This window comes from Catharus ustulatus, chromosome 12 (assembly GCF_009819885.2).
Source record: "Catharus ustulatus isolate bCatUst1 chromosome 12, bCatUst1.pri.v2, whole genome shotgun sequence".
Lineage (NCBI taxonomy): Eukaryota > Metazoa > Chordata > Aves > Passeriformes > Turdidae > Catharus > Catharus ustulatus.
In genome coordinates this window covers 1,618,099-1,640,137 of record NC_046232.1, presented here as the reverse complement: position 1 = coordinate 1,640,137, position 22,039 = coordinate 1,618,099, and the positions used below count along the sequence as shown (strand labels likewise).

General features: G+C 43.1%; 1 protein-coding gene across 5 annotated transcripts in view; it reads right to left on the bottom strand.

The window, feature by feature from the left end:
• The window catches only part of HMG20A (high mobility group 20A), a 40,638-nt gene that overhangs the window by 16,682 nt on the left and 1,917 nt on the right, over positions 1–22,039 (bottom strand). For all 5 annotated transcript variants that reach the window (XM_033070297.2, XM_033070299.2, XM_033070296.2 and 2 more), the window contains one exon: positions 1,324–1,416. In XM_033070297.2, coding sequence (XP_032926188.1) covers positions 1,324–1,412 — 89 coding nt within the window. In that variant the 5' untranslated portion in view covers positions 1,413–1,416. The remainder of the gene's footprint in view (positions 1–1,323; positions 1,417–22,039) is intronic.

Below are 22,039 nucleotides of genomic sequence, written 5' to 3'. Positions count from 1 at the left end.
TGGACTCATCTCTAAACCCTTCTTGAGGCTAAAGAATACTTGGCCTTACCCAGTTACATTCATGAAAATTATTTTAACAGCAGGAAATGCTTCAAGTCTCCTTTGCTCATTTATTCCAGTCTAAAACTACTTATGTCTATGGTAAATTTTAAATATTCAAAATAACTTCTCCTATTGATGTAGAATACAACTATAAAAATTTGATACATATTAAAAGAATTGTTATTTGAATGCCCATGGGAATATCTGCCTTCAGAGAGAACAGCATATTTTCATTACTCACTACAATCAGCAATTGTGACATAATTACTGGTAAAAACAAAGGGGCTGGAGAGATCCATGGCTGACTTTGAGACACCAGATTGAGCTCATATTACTGCCAATTAGAGAGGGAGCAAGGGAACAAAGCAGACACCCTCCCCTAAGTTAATTATATTTGGTATGTGTCAAAAAGAACAGGAACAGCACACTCTGGATTCACTGTTACGGTCTGAAGAGTATTTCAGTTCTCCTCTCCATTCCCCCTTAGCAGGGAAACTCATTAAACTACACCTACAGGAAAAACTTCATGTGATGCAGCCATTTGCAAACACTGATGAAAGCTCAGCCAAAACATTAATACCTTTTAAACACAAGCCTCATTTGAACCTAATTTGGTACCAACAAGTTTGAAATCCCAAATAAGAAAATCCAAATTCAGACCCATTTGAAGTGCAAGTGTTCACATTTGTGTTTACAGAGCTTTACCTGACTGCAAAGTTTGACTTTTACTGTTTGGTGCTTTGCAAAACAGAAAAGAAGCTTCAAGTATCAAAATACAGCAAAAATTCCATGTAGTCTTAAAAGAAAACTTTTCTTGGCATTGTGATTTTAAGAGGCCATTGCTGCAGTTTGTAAAAGCAGAGTTGGACTGACAAAAATGAGCTATCAATCTCAGTGATTAGAGATCACTGATGAACAGCACATCTTTAATTGAAATCATTTACTTAGCAGGTACCACTATGGCCAACAGATGCTTCCTCCCTCTCTGTCCCCTTAATGTCACTCGTCCTAAGACTGAAATCCTAGGGATTCACCTTTTAAAGCTGAGAGATACTAAAGAACAGTTTGTGGCCACTTCCATCAGTTCAGAAGGGTTCTGCTTTCTCCTAAACAGAGTCCTGTGATCTTCTATCAAGGCCAAGGGAACGTTGCAAGATTGAATTCTGTTGGGTTTATTTCTCTTTTTAAAAATTCCTTAGAATGCCCTTCTCCCACAGAAAGTTTCCCTGACAAGTGCAGAGATGGTATCTACCCATTGAAGGTGAAAAAGGAGTGGCTTACCCAGTTACATTAATTTCACCACCTTCCTTAGATCCATCCTCATCTGTGAAAAGTGGAGGAAGATTGGAGCCAGCTACCAAGTTCTCCATACCTCTGGGGAAAAAAAAAAGGAAAAAAAAGGTAAAAAAAGGTTAACTATGTCATTGCTTCCCTTCAGCAGCACTTCCAACATATACACATCAGGAATTTGTCACTCCATGAAGAAATTGGCCAGTCCCAGCTGAGTGGCTTCAGGACACATCCTGTGGGCAGATGGATTTAGGGGCAGAGAACAAAGACCATAAGAGTCATTTCAATTCCAAGTTTCCATTTTTACTGAGCCCTGTGCCAGTGCCACAGTGCTGCTGGGAATCCCTGCAGTTCTATTTTATCCCTCAAGACAAACCTTCATTCACCATGCTCAGCAGACCCTGCTCTTCCACCTGCCTGATTATTCTTCATGGTGCACCCTTCACCAGAGGTTTGTGTTAACCCAGAAGAAAACTGAAACAAGACCCCCTGAAGTCTCAAATTAAGATTGTACTAGCAATTCCTTGTCCAGATTTTCACAATGAATCTGTGTGTGCAGTTGAGCACTAAGTAAGAGAACACAGCTAGTTAGAGTATTTTACCTTCAATCCCATAGAACAGTTGCTGAAGCAAGTGGATGAAGTACTGTATATTTCTCATTGAACACAAACTGCCTCCAAATTAGAAGTAGTTCCATTTCTAACCTTGTGGCCTGTCACAGGAATTTAATGTGAGAGATGAAATCCAAAGCTTAATTAATTCATCCCCTTCCTTATTAAAATACAAATCCTGTATTTTAGTGAAAAAAAACCCAAACAAAATCAAAAAGCCTTAAAAAACTCACTCTATTATATGAACTGTCAGTTCAGGCCATTTTGAAGGGCCATACTACAGTAATTTCACGAATACAAGCCGCACCAATTTGACCAAAATTTTGGTGGAAACCCGGAAGTGCGGCTAATATTCCGGGGCGGCTAATCTATTAACAAAATTCTAAAAGCTGCCAACACGGAAGTGAGAGCCCGCGGCAGCCCCAAGCCAAGCTGGAGCCCGGCCGGCCCCGGCAGAGGTGGGAAAGCCTGGCAGAGGCGGGGCCAGCAGTGCCGGGGGCGGGCGGCAGAGCCTGAGCCAGCAGGGCGGGGGAGCCCGGGAGAACTGGGGCTAGCAGCGCAGGGGAGCATGGCAGAAGCAGGAAGGCCGGCGGGTGGGGCTGCCTGGCAGCGGGGGAAGCCCAGCATAATCGGGGCCAGCAGCGTGGGGGAGCCCGGCGGTGCGGGGGCCTGCAGTGCCGGCCAGGGCGAGGAAACGCGGCGGCGGTGCAGACGGGAGGGGGCGGCCGGCAAGCCTGGCGGCGGCGGCGGCAGCCCTGCCGGCGGGGCGAGCGAAAGCGGCGCTCGCGAAAGCGCCGCCGCGAGCCGCGAACCGCGAGCCGCGGAAAGCGCCGCCGCGAACCGCGAGCCGCGAACCGCGAGCCGCGAGCCGCGAGCGCGCCGCCGCGAGCCGCGAACCGCGAGCGCGCCGCCGCGAGCCGCGAACTGCGAGCCGCGAAAGCGCCGCCGCGAGCCGCGAACCGCGAGCCGCGAGCCGCGAACCGCGAGCCGCGAGCCGCGAACCGCGAGCCGCGAGCCGCGAAAGCGCCGCCGCGAGCCGCGAAAGCGCCGCGGGGCGGGCGCGGCGCTCGCGAGGCGCGGCGCGGGGCGAGCGAAAGCGGCAGCGGGGCGGACGGCGAGCCCGGCGGCGGCAGCCCTGCCAGCCGGGCGAGCGAACGCGGCAGCGGGGCGGTGCTGACGGGAGAGGGGGGCCAGCGAGCCCGGCGGCGGCGGCAGCACCACCCGGCCAGCCCCGCCGAGCCGTGGCGCTGAGCTGGGCCACCCGGCCCCATCGGCAACCATGAGCGGGCCGAGCCTGCCTGGCCCCGCCCCGAGCCAGTAAAGCCCGCTATGCCGCGATCCTCTTACTAATTGGCCAATTTGTGAAAGCTGCGCACGGATTCTCGCGACGAACGAAAGTGCGGCTAATATTCGGGGTGCGGCTTATCTATTGACAAAGACAGCAACATTGTCGAGGCACCGGGGGTGCGGCTTATAATCCGTGCGGCTTGTATTCGTGAAACTACTGTACTCAAATTCCTGTTCCTTCCATTTCAGAGTCACCTTTGATGAGCAGTTCAATTACTGCTGTCCCAGTAGAACTCAACTCAATTACTGCAGTCCCTTTCATCCAGTACACTTGGGCTTTGGGCCTTGAGGAGAGCTGTCACCCTGCACTGCTTTCTCCTGGGTTGGTGTGCTTTCCACTCAGCACTGAAAACCAAGTGATCTGAGAATAAAATCCTGCTCCATGTTCTGAATATTAGATGTGTTTTCTCAGATATCAACCCAGTTCCAAACCTAGATGTTTTCTACAAAGGTCACTGCTCCTTGCACCTTATAGATTTTGCAGATATCTATCACAAGTACAACATGGATGACATTCACCCTTTTCTCTTCTGCTTTTCCAGCTGCTGAGATCCTTACACCACCCTTAAGGATCCCACCCATCCTGACTCCTTATCTAGAAAATAATGAAAGCTAAGCAGACTCCTCCTAGGTGGCACAGCTACTGATCTCTAGCAGAGGAATACCTTTACTTGTGTACAGGAAAGGCTCACCCAGGAGTGAAGAAACTGAATTCCTGCTCTGCCATTACAAACCAGGGACTGAGTACAGTTTTGGGGACACAACTGGAGACTGAGCAGCAAAGGGCTTCCAAGATGCCAGGGATCTAAAGCACCTGGCCTGACAAGGGATGGGGAGGGAATCTGCTCAGTCTGGCAGAGGGGGCCAAGGGCCAATCCAACAGAGCCTAAAGCTACTGGATGGAAGTGGCAGAGACAACAGAATCAAATTCTCCCCAGTTACATGGGCTTTGCAGGGTCAGGCTGGACACCAGAAGTGTTCCAGAGAGACAGAGTCTACCCTGTCAGATTTTAAATGCTAAAACTGACCTAAACTAGTGTTGGCAATAGTCTTGCTCAGAGTGGGAGGGTGGACTAAGATGACCTCCCTCCAGATGTCCTTTCCAAGCAACATCTGCAATTCTATGAATCACAGCTCCACATCATGGGTTTATTTCAAATACCAGCAACTCTGACAGGAAACGAAAGATAACTCAAATAATATAATGCTGTTAGGAAAAGTAGTGAGATACTCTGGTGAAACAAAGAGGATTTTAATCCTTAAAGAAGGCAGCCAAACAATACTTCCTCACACATGGGTAAGAATCTACACACAAAAGAAACTACATAAAGGCTGGGACTTCACATATCACAAGAAATCTGAAAATTCAACTGATTTGAGAATTATGCTCTTCACTGCCCAGGAAGCTGTTTAAGCACAGCTTCTAAACATGCAACATAAATAACTTCATGCAGGTACCGTCTAAGAGGGAAATGAAGTTGTGCTTCATGTTATACAATATTCATCAGTCAAAAAGCCTAGATTGTGATTTTCAAAAAAGGAAGCCTAAGCAATTACACCCATTGTGACCTTCCCACCAGGTGCTGATCTGTCTGCTCGCATCTGGCCCAAGCTCACTTTCAAACTGCAGGGAGGCAGCTGGACACCAACCTTAACAACATCTAAAGAGAACACAAACACAGGAAGCCAGGAGAACATATACTTTTTTTAATTTATCCCATATGTTTTAGATAGTAACTCTTTCAGATAATGCTGACCCACATCCTAAAGACAAAGTAACATCAGTGAATTTACAATGGCCCCTAATCAGTTCCAGAGAGCAGGAAAGCAAAACAGTTCCCCAAAAACTCACCAAGAGCAGATTGGACCTACACAAGACTTCCATAACTGCTCCAAAATCACTGTCTACTGTTTCAACCCCACTGCAGAGCTCCATGTTTATTGAAACACATTCAACTGAATTCAAGGCAACAGAACCAATGTACATTTAGTTTTCTAATGGTTCACACATACACCCTATTTTCATTTTTTAACTATGTCTATCCAAACGCAAAAACAAAACTGAAGTTGCTGTTAAACTCTAAACCCTGCCAGCCCTACAGTTCAATGCAGGGAAGCATCTCCAAATGAAACTAATTCAAACTGGAGCAGCTCTGAGTTCACTGTACTGCTCCACTACTGGCTGTGCTGGCTCAGGAAAGCAACAGGCTGAGCAGGAATAGAGAGACTCATTTATTCATTAACAGCAGCATTTGACAAGGTTTCAAAGGTTCAACTTACACATACACTAGCATTAGTTAAAACTCTATGTGAGCCGAGAAAAAATCCTACATGATCAAAAATGTGGCTTAATTTATCTTTTCCTTTCCCTCTCTTCCCTGATGGATCATGACTTCATGATACAGAAAGTGAACAATAGTATTTTGGAGCTTTCAGTTTCCATTTTTCAGCTGCACACTTTGGTTGCATGCTGCAGAGATCATACTTGCACAAAACTGTGCAGTGCACCAACATGGCTGACAGAATTGCTCAGGAAATGAAAGCAAAAGTTTTACATCATAAAGATCTAAGTGCTACTACACACTTCAAGGATCAAACAGTAGGTAACTAAACACCATTCAAAACTAGAATATGGTTTGAATAAACTTCCTTAATTTCTTCTCACATTACTTTTTGTAGGTCATAATATGTAATTATTATTCCAGTAGTAAAGATAAAGTAGCTGAGTTACATTTGCATAGACCATATGATCAATTTTCTAATCACATTTGTGCAGCAGAGAGGAGAACTCAAAAGGAGGTAGCTTTAAAATCAGGGTGAGAGCTAGACAGAATGACTCACTTTTCCACAACATTACTGTGACTGCACTGCTCACAGCATTACTATAGGGCAGCATGACATGACAAAAACATGACAAAATTCAAGGTAACATTCTAAATACATATTATTTATTACTGTCAAGCATATTTAAATATTGAAGTCAGCATCAGAAATCCAACTTCCAGGCTGGTTATAAAACACTGCAGGAGTTCCAATTACCTCATCACCAGCTCTAATTTTAGAAACGTTACTGCTGAGTGGAGAATTTTTCTCCTCAAGTCTTTCATCCCCCTTGCCAGAGTAAATAAGTCCAAATTTTACCACTCAGAGGATAACAGATACAAAAAAAAAAAAAACCAAAAACAAAACCAAAAAAAACCTATCTGCTACATCACAGAAGAGTCACAGTATTCCTTATCTCAGCATCAGACTCCATGCCCTTCAGAATGTAAACAATCCAAATTCAGATGATTTACTGAGAGAAAAACCCACAGGACCATCACTTCCTCTGCCTTTCCAGATGTAGCCAGAACATCAGAAACAAAACTGAAGTAAGTCCATCTCCTATTGAAACCACAATGCTTTTGGAGCTGGCAGAGGAAGTTCAGATTCCCTCTGACTGAGCCTTTTCTTCCATCAAGCTGGAGTAAAAGCATTTTATTCAACATACTTCCCTGCAAAAAATCAGATTTCCTGACAGGCAACTCATTAGAAAAAGGTTTTTGTGCCTAGGAAAACTGCAAACTCAACCTAACGGATGAAGGCTTTTTTGTCAAACCAGAAAATATATACCAGAGAATAGCCAACTGCTCTGACTTTTACTTCTTGCCAGTAAAAACAAAGAAACACTACAGCCCAAAAGAGAGACTTATAGGAAAAAAAATCCAGAGTTCCACTGCATTTCCAAGCAGCTTAAGGAAAGAAGGAAAAGAGGTAAAGTTTAGGTTTATGCTTAGTTTAACTGGGTCCTTGCAGCAAACACTAACAAAGCTATTCATACTCTGACCTTGGAAACAGCTGTCAAACATGCTTTAAAAACACAAGTGTTCAATTCTGCATTCTACTCTCATTTATATAAAAGCTTTGAGATGAGGCACACACAAGACATCTCATATATATATATATATATATATATAAATAACACCTTGCTGTTCTCTGGAATGGAAGCCACAGGAAAGGTATAAAACCTCTCCAGACAAAGGCAAGAACAGCCCCACATTGATTTTTTCCCTTCAAACACAAGTGAAATTTTGCATTACCAATAAACCAGTTTTTTAGATCACTTCAGGGAAAACAAAAGCCCACAATGAGATGCAAAATGATTGTGCAATAGATCCCTGGATAGTTAAAACCAGCAACTGTGGTTACCTCTGGTATCCAGAGGGAAGGCTTTGCTATACAGCCCTTCACTGCAGGTATTGTATGCCTATGGATTAGGATAGTTCATTTTATTCTCAATTAACTTTTTTCATGACAGCATCAATTGCCATTTAAACTAACACCATTAACAAATACAATTCTGCAAAATTAATTCAATTCTTGTGTTACACAGCTCACATGAGAAAACAGAAACCATTCAGATCACAAAAAAGAAGTCTCAAAATAAATCTTGGGAATTTTTATTATTCATTAATAACTCTACCTAAAGTAAGTCCAGTAGGGATGGGACCAAGTTTTGTAATCTACCCATAAAAATGTCTTCTGAATTTCCAGTTACTACAGGCAATTTAGTCTACTTCTTCACCTGCTCTGCTATTTGAAAATCTCTCTGGGATCTGAGGAGCTTGTATATCACAGGACAAAGTTTCCCAATAGCTCCTTTCCTAGGAGGGGTACCCCATAATACCCCACAAGCAGCAGCAGGGTCACAAAGGGTCCCTGGAGCACAGACATTTCTCAAACCACAGCACCCATCACCCAGGAATTCAGCAGAGCCCATGACTTCCCCAGCAGTGAGCAGATGGGTACTTCCCTCCAAACTGGAGTAACATTACTCTGATCATTTATGTCTCTAGGATTCAATCACTCACTGTGCAATGCAAACATGAAAGTGCCATGAGCAAAGCAGTTTATTAAAAAATGTAAATCAACAGACTGAAGTTTTTTATGGTGTTTACCCAGTTCAAACGTTTACCAGCATCACACAAGTGAAACAAGAAACAGTATTAATTAATTCTTGAGGAGTACTTTGATTTAAAATGCCAAACAAGTATTCTGAACTAGAGATAACTGAATGTCAAGGAATCCTGACTGTGACTGCCCAGTGAAATGCAAAGTCACATATTTGAAAATAAAATAATTGAAGACTGCATACACCTGATGAGATTGGAAAGTTGCTTTAAAGCTATTTTAGCCCTTTTGCTCTTCCTCAAAGCTTTATTCATCACAGAAGTTGTCAGGGAATAGAGCATATACTCCAAGCTCACTTATATTCTGCGAGAGGAAGCTCTGACTGCTGCCACAGAGGAATACAGATTGGAATTTTTCATGCACATACCCACCAAAACAAGTCATTAGAGCTATTTCACAGAATATGGGGTCGAATACTTTGGATGTGAGAATGCACTGAGGAAGAGATTGAGTATATACTTAAAAGAATGACTCACCACAGGCATCATGACCCAACACAAAAGCATCTACTCTGACCTCAAAAGCCACAAAGACAGCATGGAACTGGATATTTTAAATCCACTGATATGGGTACAGGGACAAAGGTTAGAGGAAATGAAGTGTGGGAAGAGTCAGTGATTCTCACACAAAACAAGCAACTCATTCTGCCTGTTTTCAGAAGATTCATCTTTAGAAAAAAATACATGTCAGCTTCCATACATTTTTGTTCTACATTTTCTTGCTGTTGCTGGGCATTATTCCAACATAAAACAAGTGAGTTTGAACATTCAAACCCATCATGTACAAGAAATCACAATTTTTAGATAGCCTTAGTTGTGCAAAATAACAGGCACATAAACCTGAACAAAACAACTGCTGTGAGCAAATCCTTTCTAATTGCAAGAATAGTGAAGAACTGGGCTGGGCTGTTGTTTCTAAGCTGGCCTTAAAACTCTCTGGTAATAGTTTAATATCTATCAGAAATTAAAAGTTTGGAGGTACATTGCATGAAGTGTACCAAAATTTCTTTTCAGCCAAGGCTCTTCTTGCAGTCCCACAGGTACCATTGGCACCACAGCATGGAAGTTTAAAGGCCTTGGAAACACACTGATGGGAACATTAATAAGGAAAGTGAGCACAAAAGAGCAGACAGGAGGTTCATGTAAGTATCAATGCATCAGTGGACACTGCCTACAAAACCTTGTCTGGATTCCTGAAAAGAAAAGGAACAGAAAAGACTCTCCAGGAACAGCAGCCAGCTCCTTTGACCACTGTTAACAAGATCTGAAAGCTGAGTTCACAGACAAAATGTGTTAAAATGGATATGAGAGGAAAAGACAACACCAATTTTTAAAAAAAAATCAGGAAAATTTATGAACCTCAAGCTCTAAAGTAGGCACATACCAGGATACCTCTCTCAGCACCAAAGGGAGAGCTCACAGAAATTTTAAAATCATACAAAACCCAGGTACCTCCATGGTTCTATAAAAGAATTAAGTTAAACCAACAGCAGAATGTAGGCATGTTAAAATAAAGCTTTTCCTCTACTCATCTTCACCCAAAAGCAAGAGGAAATGACAATATTTAGCATCATGAATGGAAAACAAGGGGAAAAAACCAACAAAAGCATAAACCCACTGGAGTGGTCTGGCTGCTCCCCAAGGTCAAGCAATACCAGAGATGCATGGGAGGGACAGGAACATGCAGGCAGAGGGCACACTTTTGGAACATCTGTAGCATATGTAATGAAGAGCTCATTTCAGAGCTGAAGTTGGATGGAGAAGAAAGCATTAAATGCATGCCAGCAGTGTGCCTAAATATCCTACCTGAGTGCTTGGAACAACAGCTAAACATTTGCAATTGCATTGCACCTGACCCTCAAACCATCCCCAGTAGCCCAAAGAAACTGCTCTGAGGGCAGTGGTGAAATTCCTCCTGCAACCTCTTCTTTGTGCCTCTCCTGGCATTTCACAGGCAAGGAGGCAAAAGAAGTGAGGGAAAACCCTAAGAGCACAGCATCACTGCCTAGAGCTTGGAGCCAAAGAGCAAAGAAGAACCTGGGAAAAATAAAAGCATGCCCAAGATTCAATCTGCTCTTCCAACTTCCCTCTGCCACAGCTGCTCCTCATAAGCTGGAAACAAGAAACTGCAGGTGGGAAACATGCACAAGCTTTGAAAAGTAAGAGTTGTTGAATGCAGTCAATAAATTCAGCCCTAAAAGAGAATGTAAATCTTTTCAAACAGGTTGATGATTGGACAGACATGAGGATGGAGGTCTCCCACAACACAATGTCTTCAAGCACTTACACTTGGAAAGATTCCTAATTTATGTTTAGTTACAAGTGTTCTGAAAGATATCTGGCATTCAGGTTTGAGTATTTACCATATTTAGCAGACAGCAGATTTATACTGCTTTTACATTTCTTTTTCATGATTTCATTTCTATATATATTTGTTAAGTAAATATGGTTCCTCTGACCAAAAGCAGAAATATTATCCCAATACCCCTATATATGGATAGAGGTGCACAGCTGGCTTAAAGGTCATAATGGAAATACCTTAAAGCTAAGAATATAACCAAACTTCAGAAACAAACTTTGAAGCACTACCAATCTTAGCCTTTTTCTTGGACATCTCAACTAATTGTTAGTCTTGCTTGGTTTCTGAGATCTCAAGTTGCTCTGAGATTCTGACCTGAATACACATCATGCAATTCTTACTGCAAAAAGAAATAAGAACTGAAGTCTTTGTGATCCTTGCAAAAGGTCAGCAACACTCTGGTTTACGCAGCATTAAACATGGGAAAGTGGAAAAACATTTCTATTTTCAAAAGGGCTACAGCATGGATTTCACCTCAGTGTAATATCCTAACCTGAAGTTCAGTGCCTTGAGCAGGAACAGACAAAGCCAACTGGTGGAAAACAAGAGTTCAGGCACCACTGTCTTTTTTGATTTGTGGAGCCTAAACACTTTACAACAGAAGGGCAAGCACACAAAAGTTACTTTCTTCGATTACCTTTTGCACTGTTAGAAGCAGATTAGCAGAGGCTCGAATACCACATTTAATCCCCAAAGTTAACTCAAGGGCTTTCCGAGCCAGACGACTGCCTTCTCAGTCACCAGCACTCCATTTTCATTTAAAAAGATCCCTCTGCAAATGCATTCATTTATATTTTGCTCCTCCCTACATCTCCTAAAACAAAGGCAAAAAAAAGTGTCATACTGCTTTTTAAACATTATATTTTTAAGAATAAAATGTCTTTAGATTATATGGAAACTTCAATCATATTGGAGCTTTTAGATGTCCCAAGATAAAACATTTATTACAGTAATGGAAGTTTGTTTTTCCTGGTACTTAGCAGTCTCCCAAAACAGTTAATTCCCACCCTGGAACAGTTTCCTGACCTCTAGAAAGGGTCATCTATGTATAACTCCAGACAAAATATGGCTGTAGCATTCCAAAGCTCTGTGGCAAGATCACCAAAAAGAATCCAGCAGGTTCAGTTCCCATCATCCCAAAGCTGATCTTTGTTTTTCAGGACAGAACACTCAGAAGAAAGCTTTGAGTGCAGCCTGACCTGGCTGCTGTAAGCAGCACACACAGATCCTTCAGCAGGGAGGACATCCCAAAACACAAGTCACCAGTTCCATTGCTGCCTGATCAGGAACAGCAAACCTTAGAGCAGGTTGCACTGTGTAAATAAAGACTCCTGGGAGAAGACACTGCACCAATCTCAACTTAAAGAGCTCCCATCCACAGCACAGCAAGCCAGGTCTTGGAGTTCAGCATTGAAGAAACAAGTAGCTTATCATTTGAAACTGTCAAGTAACGAAGCTGAAGAGGAAACCCTGGTGGAAATTTCAGTTCGCAAAAATTGTGGCTTTTGACAACTGAAGTGTATTACATTTACAGGTAACAGTTCAATTAACAAGAAGCAAAAACATTCATTCACTTCACAATGAAACCTACTCAAGTAGATGTCTGAAACAGCATTAACTCATTTGTGTTCCCATTTAAAATGCCTTGCTAACATCACCCAATAGTTACACATTTTATACATAAAAATCTTCTCAGCATACAAAAAAAATCTGAAGATTCCAACTACAGTAATTTCCCGAGTATAAGGTGCACTGGACTATAAGGTGCACTTCTGGGTTCCAACCAAAATTTTAGTCAGAAGGGTGCACCTTACAGTCATGAAATTACTGTACTTTTGCTGATTAAGATCCACCCAGCCAAGCACATCTCTAGTCACCAGTTTCTTTGTTGGCTGCCCCTGCCTGGCTGTAGGGGAAAAAAAAGAAATAATGTGAGAAATGTCCACATTTTTTGCTACACTGAATTAATCCTACTCCCAGAAATTAAGAAGTACATCTCTGGCATCATTCACATTTAATGATTCCATGTTTAGACTGGAAGTGGCTTCTAGATGTCATTTGATCCCAGCACCTACTCAAAACCAAGGTTCATCTTTATGGCAGATGCCACGTTACACTGTCTGGCTCAAATCCTGATCAATATTGACTTAAATCATCAAATGTCCTCAATTGCTTTGGTTTCTTGCTAGGAAGGCTACCAAGAAGAAATGAGCACTGCTTACTCTCGGGACACACACAGTGATGGATGGAAGGCAGGACAAAAGCAGCTGAAAAAGCCCTTAAGTGCCCATAGGAACAGAGTGTTATCAAACAGCTTCCCCAGTCCTGACAAAGCTGGAGGGACAGGAGAATAAAACAACACTGAAACAGAGAGAAAGTTGTCACTTTATTCACCTATTAACCAGAAAATCTATCAAGAACAACCTTAGCAAGGAATCCAGAAACTTCTGTTAGTGAAGCTAGAGCTGGACTTCCAATACTGCCCCCTAATCAAAGACTCCCTCACCTTTGAATTAAGGTCAGATTTACTCTCAACTTCGAGTACAATAAGCAGTAATTACCCCAACTCAAACCATTTCAACAAACTGCAAAAAGCAATGATGAGCTGCCATTCCCAAGGGGAGTCCTGTGTTAGGCTCACTTCACAGAACCCAATTTCAAGCAGGTTTAATTCAGTAGCAGCTTTAAGCAGGTTCTTTTTCTTTTCTTCAAATGGAGAGCTTAGCTCAGGGCTGTTATGTTTGCCACTCCACGTGTCCAATCTGTCCTTCAAGTGGAGGGCACAGCAAAATGAACTGCACACACTTTCACAAGATTATAGGGACAGATGACTGAAGGACCCAGAAGATACTGTAACATCAAGCCCTTCATCACATATGAGCAAAGAAGTCCTCATTTCTAGCCTGACAGAGGATATATTGTTATCTGCATGACAAAAGGGCTTTAAATCTTAAAAGAAATAGTCAGCACTACATGAAAAATTGAAGAGACATTCTGTGCCAAATCTGGGTTATGAATCACCAACTAACACTCCTGCCACCAGCAGCATGAAACCATCTTTGCAGTGATACTCAAGCCCCACCTGAACAACCGCTGCAGTGGTTAACACATTGCAACCCCACTCCACATTCAGCACCCAAAAAGCAGCTGATTTGTCAACTGCTTCACTGATTTGACACCTCTGTTCTTTCAATAAATTGCCATTCTAATTCTTGTCTGGTTTTGTTGATGTTGTCATGCTCCTTTGCATTTCATTTCTGTTTTAAACACTAAATTATTTAGCAATCACAAGTCACAGCAAATGCCAGGAAAATCTTTTATCTGATCTGCAAAACCCCCAGTTGCTCAAATTTCTGTATTTTTAATTGTAATGGTATAGAAATACATCCACAGAGCTGAGATGCTACCAAGCAGTTCAGAAGCAGAGATGCTCAAGACTCAAAACTACAAATATGACAGACACATTTCCTATTAGAGACTGACAAGGGCTTTGAGTAAAATTTATCTGCAGGTCAGACCTTTGCTAGGTTAACTTCCAGGGAATATATCACTGCATTACCACAGTCCTGACTCATCACTTGCCCAGAGTCTTTTACTGATCAGTCACTAATCTACATTGGCATGTGCTGGAAGGAAAACACCCAACCATGCAGCAAAGTTAGAGACCAGTAGGTCCCTACATTTATACAGCATTACTCAAATGTCCCCATAAAAAGTCAATTACAGACACTGAGCTGACAAACATTACTGATCTCAGATGTGAGAATAAGGAATTGTGTATCAGTAAAGAAAAAACACTTTTCTAATGTAATTCCCAGAAGTCTATAATATAGATGAAGGCTATCTTTTTCTTTTAAAGTATCCAGCCTTCAGTATGCATTTGAAATCTGTCTTCCCACCCTTCCTCACTATAAAAATGTAAACCCTTTGTATGTGGTTATTTGAATATCAGTACTTTTCCATGTAAAAGCAATGTGAGAATAAAAACTCGAAGAATGTGCTGAAAAGTTCCTTGTGATCAGTTATTATTATTTTCTGCATGCCTTGCAAACCCCTCCTGATGAATGTCTGTTCTGTAATTCCCTTGAGAAATACTCTGTTGAAATGACTTTGGGACAGAATGTATGTTTTTACAAGTGGCAATAAAATTATATAAATAACTTGCCTTAAAAAATCCAAACATGTAAAGTGTATTTCTATAGAGAAAATGCAAGCAAGCCATCTGTAACAGAGTTCACAGTTTGTCAGACTTGCAATGAACTTCAAGTTTTTTAAGGTTAAAATAATATTAGCAGAAAAGATTTCTCAAGTAAGAAAACTATCTTTGATATTTGGAAAATGTTCACATCACTACACATTGAAAACAATTCACATAAAGTCTCACAGCCTAAGCTTAACCTGCAGTTAATCATTCTATAGCTTTTTATATCCAAATGTAAACAGAAGAGCAATCAAATCTTATGTCAAGACAAAGACAACTTGGGTCAGTTTAATACAAATACCTGCAAAGTTTTTGTACTTTCCAAAAATTTCCTGCTTATTTCTTTATTTAAAAAGCTGCAGCACAGGTACAGGCCAGAGGGGATGACTGCGATCACTGTGACCCTTTTAACACCAGGCACTACCCTCTGCTAAAAACCAGAAACACAGAGGATTTCAAACCTTCATCATGGTTACCCAGGCTTGTTTTTAAAGAAAGAAGCATCACTACAGTTGTCCCATGTGGTACTTATGCACACAATAAATTTGGACAACCTCTTAGTGCAGCACTCACATAGATTTTGTTATGATTTCTCAGGTTAGACCCTATAAGCTAAGAGCCTGTATCAATAAACTCAGATTAGGTTGTTATTTGGTAAAGGTATCATTTCAAGAAGTTAAACAAAGCTGCACCTGCATATATTTTTAGGAGTTAGAATATGCCTTAAACTTGTGGTTAAGCAGATCTTTTTGCAGTGTGCTAGCAAGCCTTTCTGAATTGTGAGGGAGCTGTAGCAGTGGCAGCTGCAGGAGACACGTGTTACACCTTGCCTGCTAAGATCCTTCTGTACTCTTATTTACACCTAAGGCATGGCAGCTCAAGCTTCACTAAATGCTAATGCTCCCCAGCTGGATTATCCAGTCACCTCCAACACCTCTCCATGGCAGTGCTTCCAAGGAGGCTTTCCCAGCCAACCCTGTCCAGAGCTACACTTGTTTTAATGTGACCAAATATCAAGTCTGGCTTGCTTGAGCACAGTCTTTGAAAACAGAAAGCTGAACCAGGTTAGTTCTGAAAAAACACTTGTCACATTACCTCTCCACAAATAACCAGGAAGTTTAAAATTGACGGCATTTTGTTCAAAACCATCACATTTCAGCAAGCAGTATGAATCATGCACTATTTGTTACTTGACGTTGACATTTTAAAAGCAGGGATCAAACGAATATGATTCAGAAGCCTTTCTCTTGCTTTCCTTTTCCTATATTCAGAGCATTAAGAAAAAAATATTTGTGCTTCTACATGTCAAGTAAATGTTTGGTGTTAGTGAGCAATTTACAGAATCCAGATGATGCCACATGATTTATACAACGGGAAACTAGCAAAATACTGGTGGGCATAAGTTAAGCTGGAAGAGGCCTGAAAATTGTATTTCAGCTTTGCATATTTGGATATAACCTAGATTTAAGGGTGGCTTACAGAGCAGTAACTTGCTGCTGCAAAGAAAGGAAGGTCTTGCCCTCTCCCCCTTTTTCAGCTGCTTACAGCAATCTCCACAGCTGATTGGACATTTTATAGAGCTACTTAACTCCCTGACTCTTCCCTTTGGGAGAATCCCAGGAAAGCAAGGAGGCTCAGTATCTTCAACTAGACACCTAGAGAGGAAGGCTCAAAGAAATACCAGAGCTTATTAAAAGAGAATGTGCACGGCAACTCCCACTGCCACGCGTGGTAAACTCATGCTGAGCTTTAAGAGCCACCTCCAAATCACCCAAGATAACTTTTGGAGTCATTCTACCAGCAGTGGGCTGTAGTTTTCACAAGATATCAGGAGAAGTATCCAGAAAGGTCCTTCATGCCTGCATGAAGACAAGCCAGGTGCTGGAAGGTGCAGACACCAGCTGTCCACTGCCTAAGGCTATGGTTTCACTGCAGCCTAAGCCTGCTGAGCTACCAACCCCTCCTGGAGCATCATCTTTCAGCCTGGCACCTGTTCCCTGGACAAATCACACGGTGGCTCAGCATGCTGAAGAAACAGAAGAGCATTTCGTTCATTTACAAATGAGTTTATGCCAAATGAAAGGGTGAAATGGCTCAGCAAAGGATCCAACAAGCAGCTGGCAGAAGAAAAAGGGATGTGAGTAACACAGGCAGGAGTTAGTGATGTGCATGGCTGTAACTCCACAGCCTGCCATTCAGCTATCCCTAAAATTCTACTGCTGCCAGAAACGAAGAACATTTGAAGCTATTCCAGTAACAGAGGGCCCCAAAATAGTCTTAAGTGGGACAAAATATGATTACTGGAAAAAATTAGGATTATATCATAAACTGACATGACTTTTTTCCCCCCTTTCCAGTCTAAAGCAAAACATTTATTCTCCTGATGAAAGATGAGATTCTTCCTCATAAGTCTGGAAAAAGAACTTCAATTCTACAATTCTGATTCATTTTTTATTATTATTTATTATACTGGCTTGATATATCTCACATGAATTGCAGCAATTTCTTATCTTAAGCTCAGGAAAGAGTAGTTGGAGTCTATTCTGTCATATTTCCCACATATTGAAACAATGAGGATTTAGTCAAATATTGGTTATCTCAATTTCCTTTCAGCAGCAGCATGAGTCATGCAATAGCAGCTATAACATACTGCAGTAAATGCACCCTGAGTCAGCACTCTGCTCCAATGGCTATTAGTAGGTTACCTGTGATAGCTGCTGACTAGATGTCAGGGCTGGAAAAAAAATGCATTCCAATATGCCTATACTTCAGGACTTCTGGAGACGCTGAGAATTTGCTCCTCTGCTCTAGAAATCCACAAAATTTGTGATTATTGAGATATTCCAACAAGATGTTCGTATAGATGCAGCTTTAAATGAAATATCCTACTTCAGGAAGTCTTACTTTTTATCCTTTAGGTATCAGAAGGTGTCTTTGTCAATGTCCTGGCTAAGTGAAAATTCAAACAAGGCAGAGTGTTCTTAAAGTAAGATGGGGAAAACTGGGACATAAGAACAGCAAGATACCAGGAAAATGTTTAGGATACAAATAAGGAACAACAACCCTAAAACTCTACTGTACTCCAAGCTTTCTTCTCTCACCTCCAGGTGCCATTATCCTGCACTGACTCCCCAGTTTTCCTGGCAGAAATGCAATGTTAGAAAACTCCAGATTTCAAAGTGTGAGAGAGGATTCATAGTTCACTGTTTCCAGTACTTTGCTTGGCGCTGATCTGTTTTCTCCCCTGTACAGTCTCATACCATTACCAGGACTTGTTTTGCCACAAATCTCTCTCCACTGCTTTTCCACACACTCCACATATTGTAAGGCACAGCACATCCTCAGTATTGGTATGGGACACTAATTCTGCTTCACCAGAAATTCAACCTTTGATGAACATATAATTATGTCCTGGGCATCAGCCTGAGATTACTTAGCCTATTCTTACACAAAATCCATTCTCCCAAAATCTCTTTCATTTCCATGACTAAATGTTTTGTCATTACATTTCAGCAAGCAATATTCTGAAGTTAAGAAGAAACACAGCACCTTATGTCCAAGGCTTCAAAGCAGCAGCCAAGGGAATTCCAAGAGGAACAAAGAGTTTATTTCTTAAGTAGGAAACACAAAAATTTACAAAACCCCCACTAATTCATGCCATACCAGTTACCTGAAATAAAAGGAACTACAGAACAGACACAGCTAAGTCAGACCTGCTTTAAGCACCGTTTGGTTAAGGCTGGCTGAGAACCCCTCCAAACAAAGCCTGGTGAGTTCTACAGATGACATTTTGAAGGGCAGTTGAAAACTGTTGAATTTCTTTGGGCTGCAAACAATCCCTCAGACACCACCGTGTAATTAAAGCTAGGAATTATCATCTTTTCGTATTTGAACACAATAAAACAACAAAAATAGACTTTCCCCTGTTAATTCACTAAATTGCTGAGAAATCCTCTGTGTTTTGCACTTGTTAGGGGAAGGAAAAAAAAAAAACGGAAAATGGATCCAGAAATAAATCCTGTCAGTCTTCAGCCTCTTGAAGTCAACTAATAACCAACACTTTGACTATCCTCATTCTCTTATGCACTTCACACATTTTTGCTGTCAGCAGCAAAGCCTTCCTTCACTCAGTGTTGTGGCTAAACCACCCTTTGCCATTTTCATGCTACCCCAGTGTCCTGAACTGCAGGCTAAGGGTGTCCACTGCTGCCCTCATCACTTATCCCAGCCACAATGCACAAAAGGCATGTTACAATGGCTTAGGTTTACTTTTTTTATGTGAAGAAACAGTATAAACAACCCAAGAATTTCAGGAATAATGAAATATGAGGTTTATTTTGCAATTCACTGTACACCTGATAAGATGTATGGTCCAAAAGACTGAAATCAGCCAGCCAAAGTCAGTCCCTGCCACAGACTCCTGAAAAACAGTGCAGGATTATTTGTTTCTTATTGTTTCATTAATAAGCCTTCTTGGAAGACAACACAGCACAGCCTCCTTTTAACATACTTACTATTAAAACACTTTAGTCCCTAATGTTTCTGAAAGACAGGTTTTCTTCCAAGTACATCTGAACTTGCAAAAGCAAGGTCAAGGAACAAGGAAGATTTCCTAATAAATGTAGAGCTTGGAAGAAATTCAGGTATTCCACAGTTAGGTGGTTTTGTTTCCCAGCAACACAGAATGAAGATTTGTCCCAAAAAAAGAGTCATTTGGAAGTAGCTGCAGCTGCAATTCATCAGAAGCTATCCTTGTCAAACTGGTATCAAGCAGACCTTCAGAAATCAAACGTCAGTCTCAGCTTTGCCCCTAACAGCTATGAGCAATGCAAGTTATTCCTTTAACAGGAATTACTCCTCTGTGGGATTAATGTGCATACAAATAGCTTTACCATATACATCCCAACAATCCCATTATGCAAGAGATTAAAATAGACCAGTCTGGCAATAAAATGCTTATCACCAGACCTGTCCCACTGGCAGTGCATGCACAAACTCAGATGTGGCTGTTTTGCCCTTGGAATTCAAGGTTCAGTAGCAGACTACAGTAATTTCACGAATACAAGCCGCACCAATTTGACTAAGATTTTGCTCCTAAACCGGAAATGCGGCTAATAATCAGGAGCGGCTAATACAACCTCAGAAGTGCCAGCCAGAGTGCTGAGCCGAGCAGCTGCAAAGTCGGCATTTTGCGATTGTTACAAATCGCTACTCTGTTGCACCGCGGGTGGAGCCTGGCTCCCTATATGCAGCACGGGGGGCGGGGAGAGAGGCGGGAGAGCTCTCTTCTTCCCTCCTCTGCTGCAGCCTGGGGGAGAGACGGGGGGGGCCCGGCGCCGCCCCTACCGCGGCCCGGGGAGGGGGGGGGAAGCCCGCGCCGCCATTGCCGCGGCCCGGGGAGGAGAGGGGGGGCCCGGCGCCGCCCCTACCGCGGCCCGGGGAGGGGGGGGGAAGCGCGCGCTGCCATTGCTGCGGCCCGGGGAGGGGGGGGGAAGCCCGCGCCGCCATTGCCGCGGCCCGGGGAGGGGGGGGGAAGCCCGCGCCGCCATTGCCGCGGCTCAGGGAGCCGACGGGAGCCCCGTGCTGCCATTGCTGCGGCCCAGGGAGGGGGGGGGGGAAGCGCGCGCCGCCATTGCTGTGGCCCGGGGAGGGGGGGGAAGCGCGCGCCGCCATTGCTGTGGCCCGGGGAGCCGACGGGAGCCCCGCGCAGCCATTGCCGCGGCTCGGGGAGCCGACGGGGTGCTTTGTCCCCGCCCACCGCCGCCGCAGCAGGAGCGGGGAAACTCCGTCCCTGCCCGCCGCCGGCGCCACGGGCGCGGGAAAGCTCCGTCCCCGCCCGCCGCCGCTGCCGTAGGAGCAGGGGAAGCTCCGTCCCTGCCTGCCACCGCGGGGCAGCGCTGACCCGGGGTGACCGAGCCCAGTGGCAGCGGCGGCCGGCCCCGAGCGGCAGCACTGGGCTGGGCCACCTGGCCCCGTCGGCAGCCCCTAGCGGGCCGAGCCTGCACAGCCTTAGCTCAGCCAGTAAACCCCGCCCTCCCACGGTTCTGTTACTAATTGCACGCGGGTCCTCGCTGCGAACGACAAAGCGGCTTATATTCGGGTGCGGCTTATCTATGGACAAAAACCGAAATGTTTGCCAACACTCAGAGATGCGGCTTATACTCAGTGCGGCTTGTATTCGTGAATTTACTGTACATGTTTGCACCACAGAATCCCAGAATATGCTCATTTGGAAGGGACCCACAAGGACCAATGAGTCCAACTCCCAGTAAAACCTCACAGCTGCCACCAGAGCCAGCAGCTGTGCTGCTGATGCCATTGGGTGGGAAGAAGCCACTCCTGGAGTCAGACAACACCACAATATGGCCAACATTGCAGATCCTGCCCATGGAGCCTGACCTACACCAATAAAGCTTTAGCTACCACTTGACTATTTCAAATCTATGTTACTAAGAAAAGCTTTAGCTACCACCTGACTGTGTATTTCAAATAGCCATCAGCTAGCCTTACCTGCTTTCATAAACTAATCCCCTGAAAAAACAGTGGTTCTGAAAACAAACTACACTTAGTAATTCATACCTCGTGAACACCTGGTGTTGAAGTGTTTTTATTAATCACTCTTCTTGTCTTAGAAATAGCAGAAGTTTAACAGCTCCCATGAACAAGAGAAAGATTCCTCCCTCTCTAAGAGAAATAATGGAACTTAAAAAAAAAAAAAAAAGCTAGAAGAAATGCAAAAATTAACTTCATTTTGGGACTCCCAAATCAATCCACTATAGATTGAAACAGCTTTTTATTAAAGGTACATGAACACCTGGAGAAAAAAAAAAAAGACAAGCTTTCTGTATTCACCTACTATCCTCAAAATTGTAAGGACATGTTCCCCTGAGTCACCCATCTCTCCCACAGATCACCACCATTATTTTAAGTGCAGCCTCTTCACCTGTGTTGCAACAATTCCTCATAGAACATGCCACAGCACTCAAAAAAGCCAAACACAGCTCTGTGTGCACTGCAGCAATTGTGAGCAGCAATACTTAAATTTTTCCCCCACAGCCTGGAGAGGGCAGGAAGTACAGTAAGAATTCAGAAATTTGTAGGAGCCTGTAAGCTTGAGAAAAATCTCACTGAAGAATTGGTCCTAAAAAACTTCCTAATGAGTAGAGGAGAAGCAATTAGCACGGAAGGCTGAGCTGCTGTGGCAGGTGAGAAGATACACCTCCCCAATGGCGCACACTCG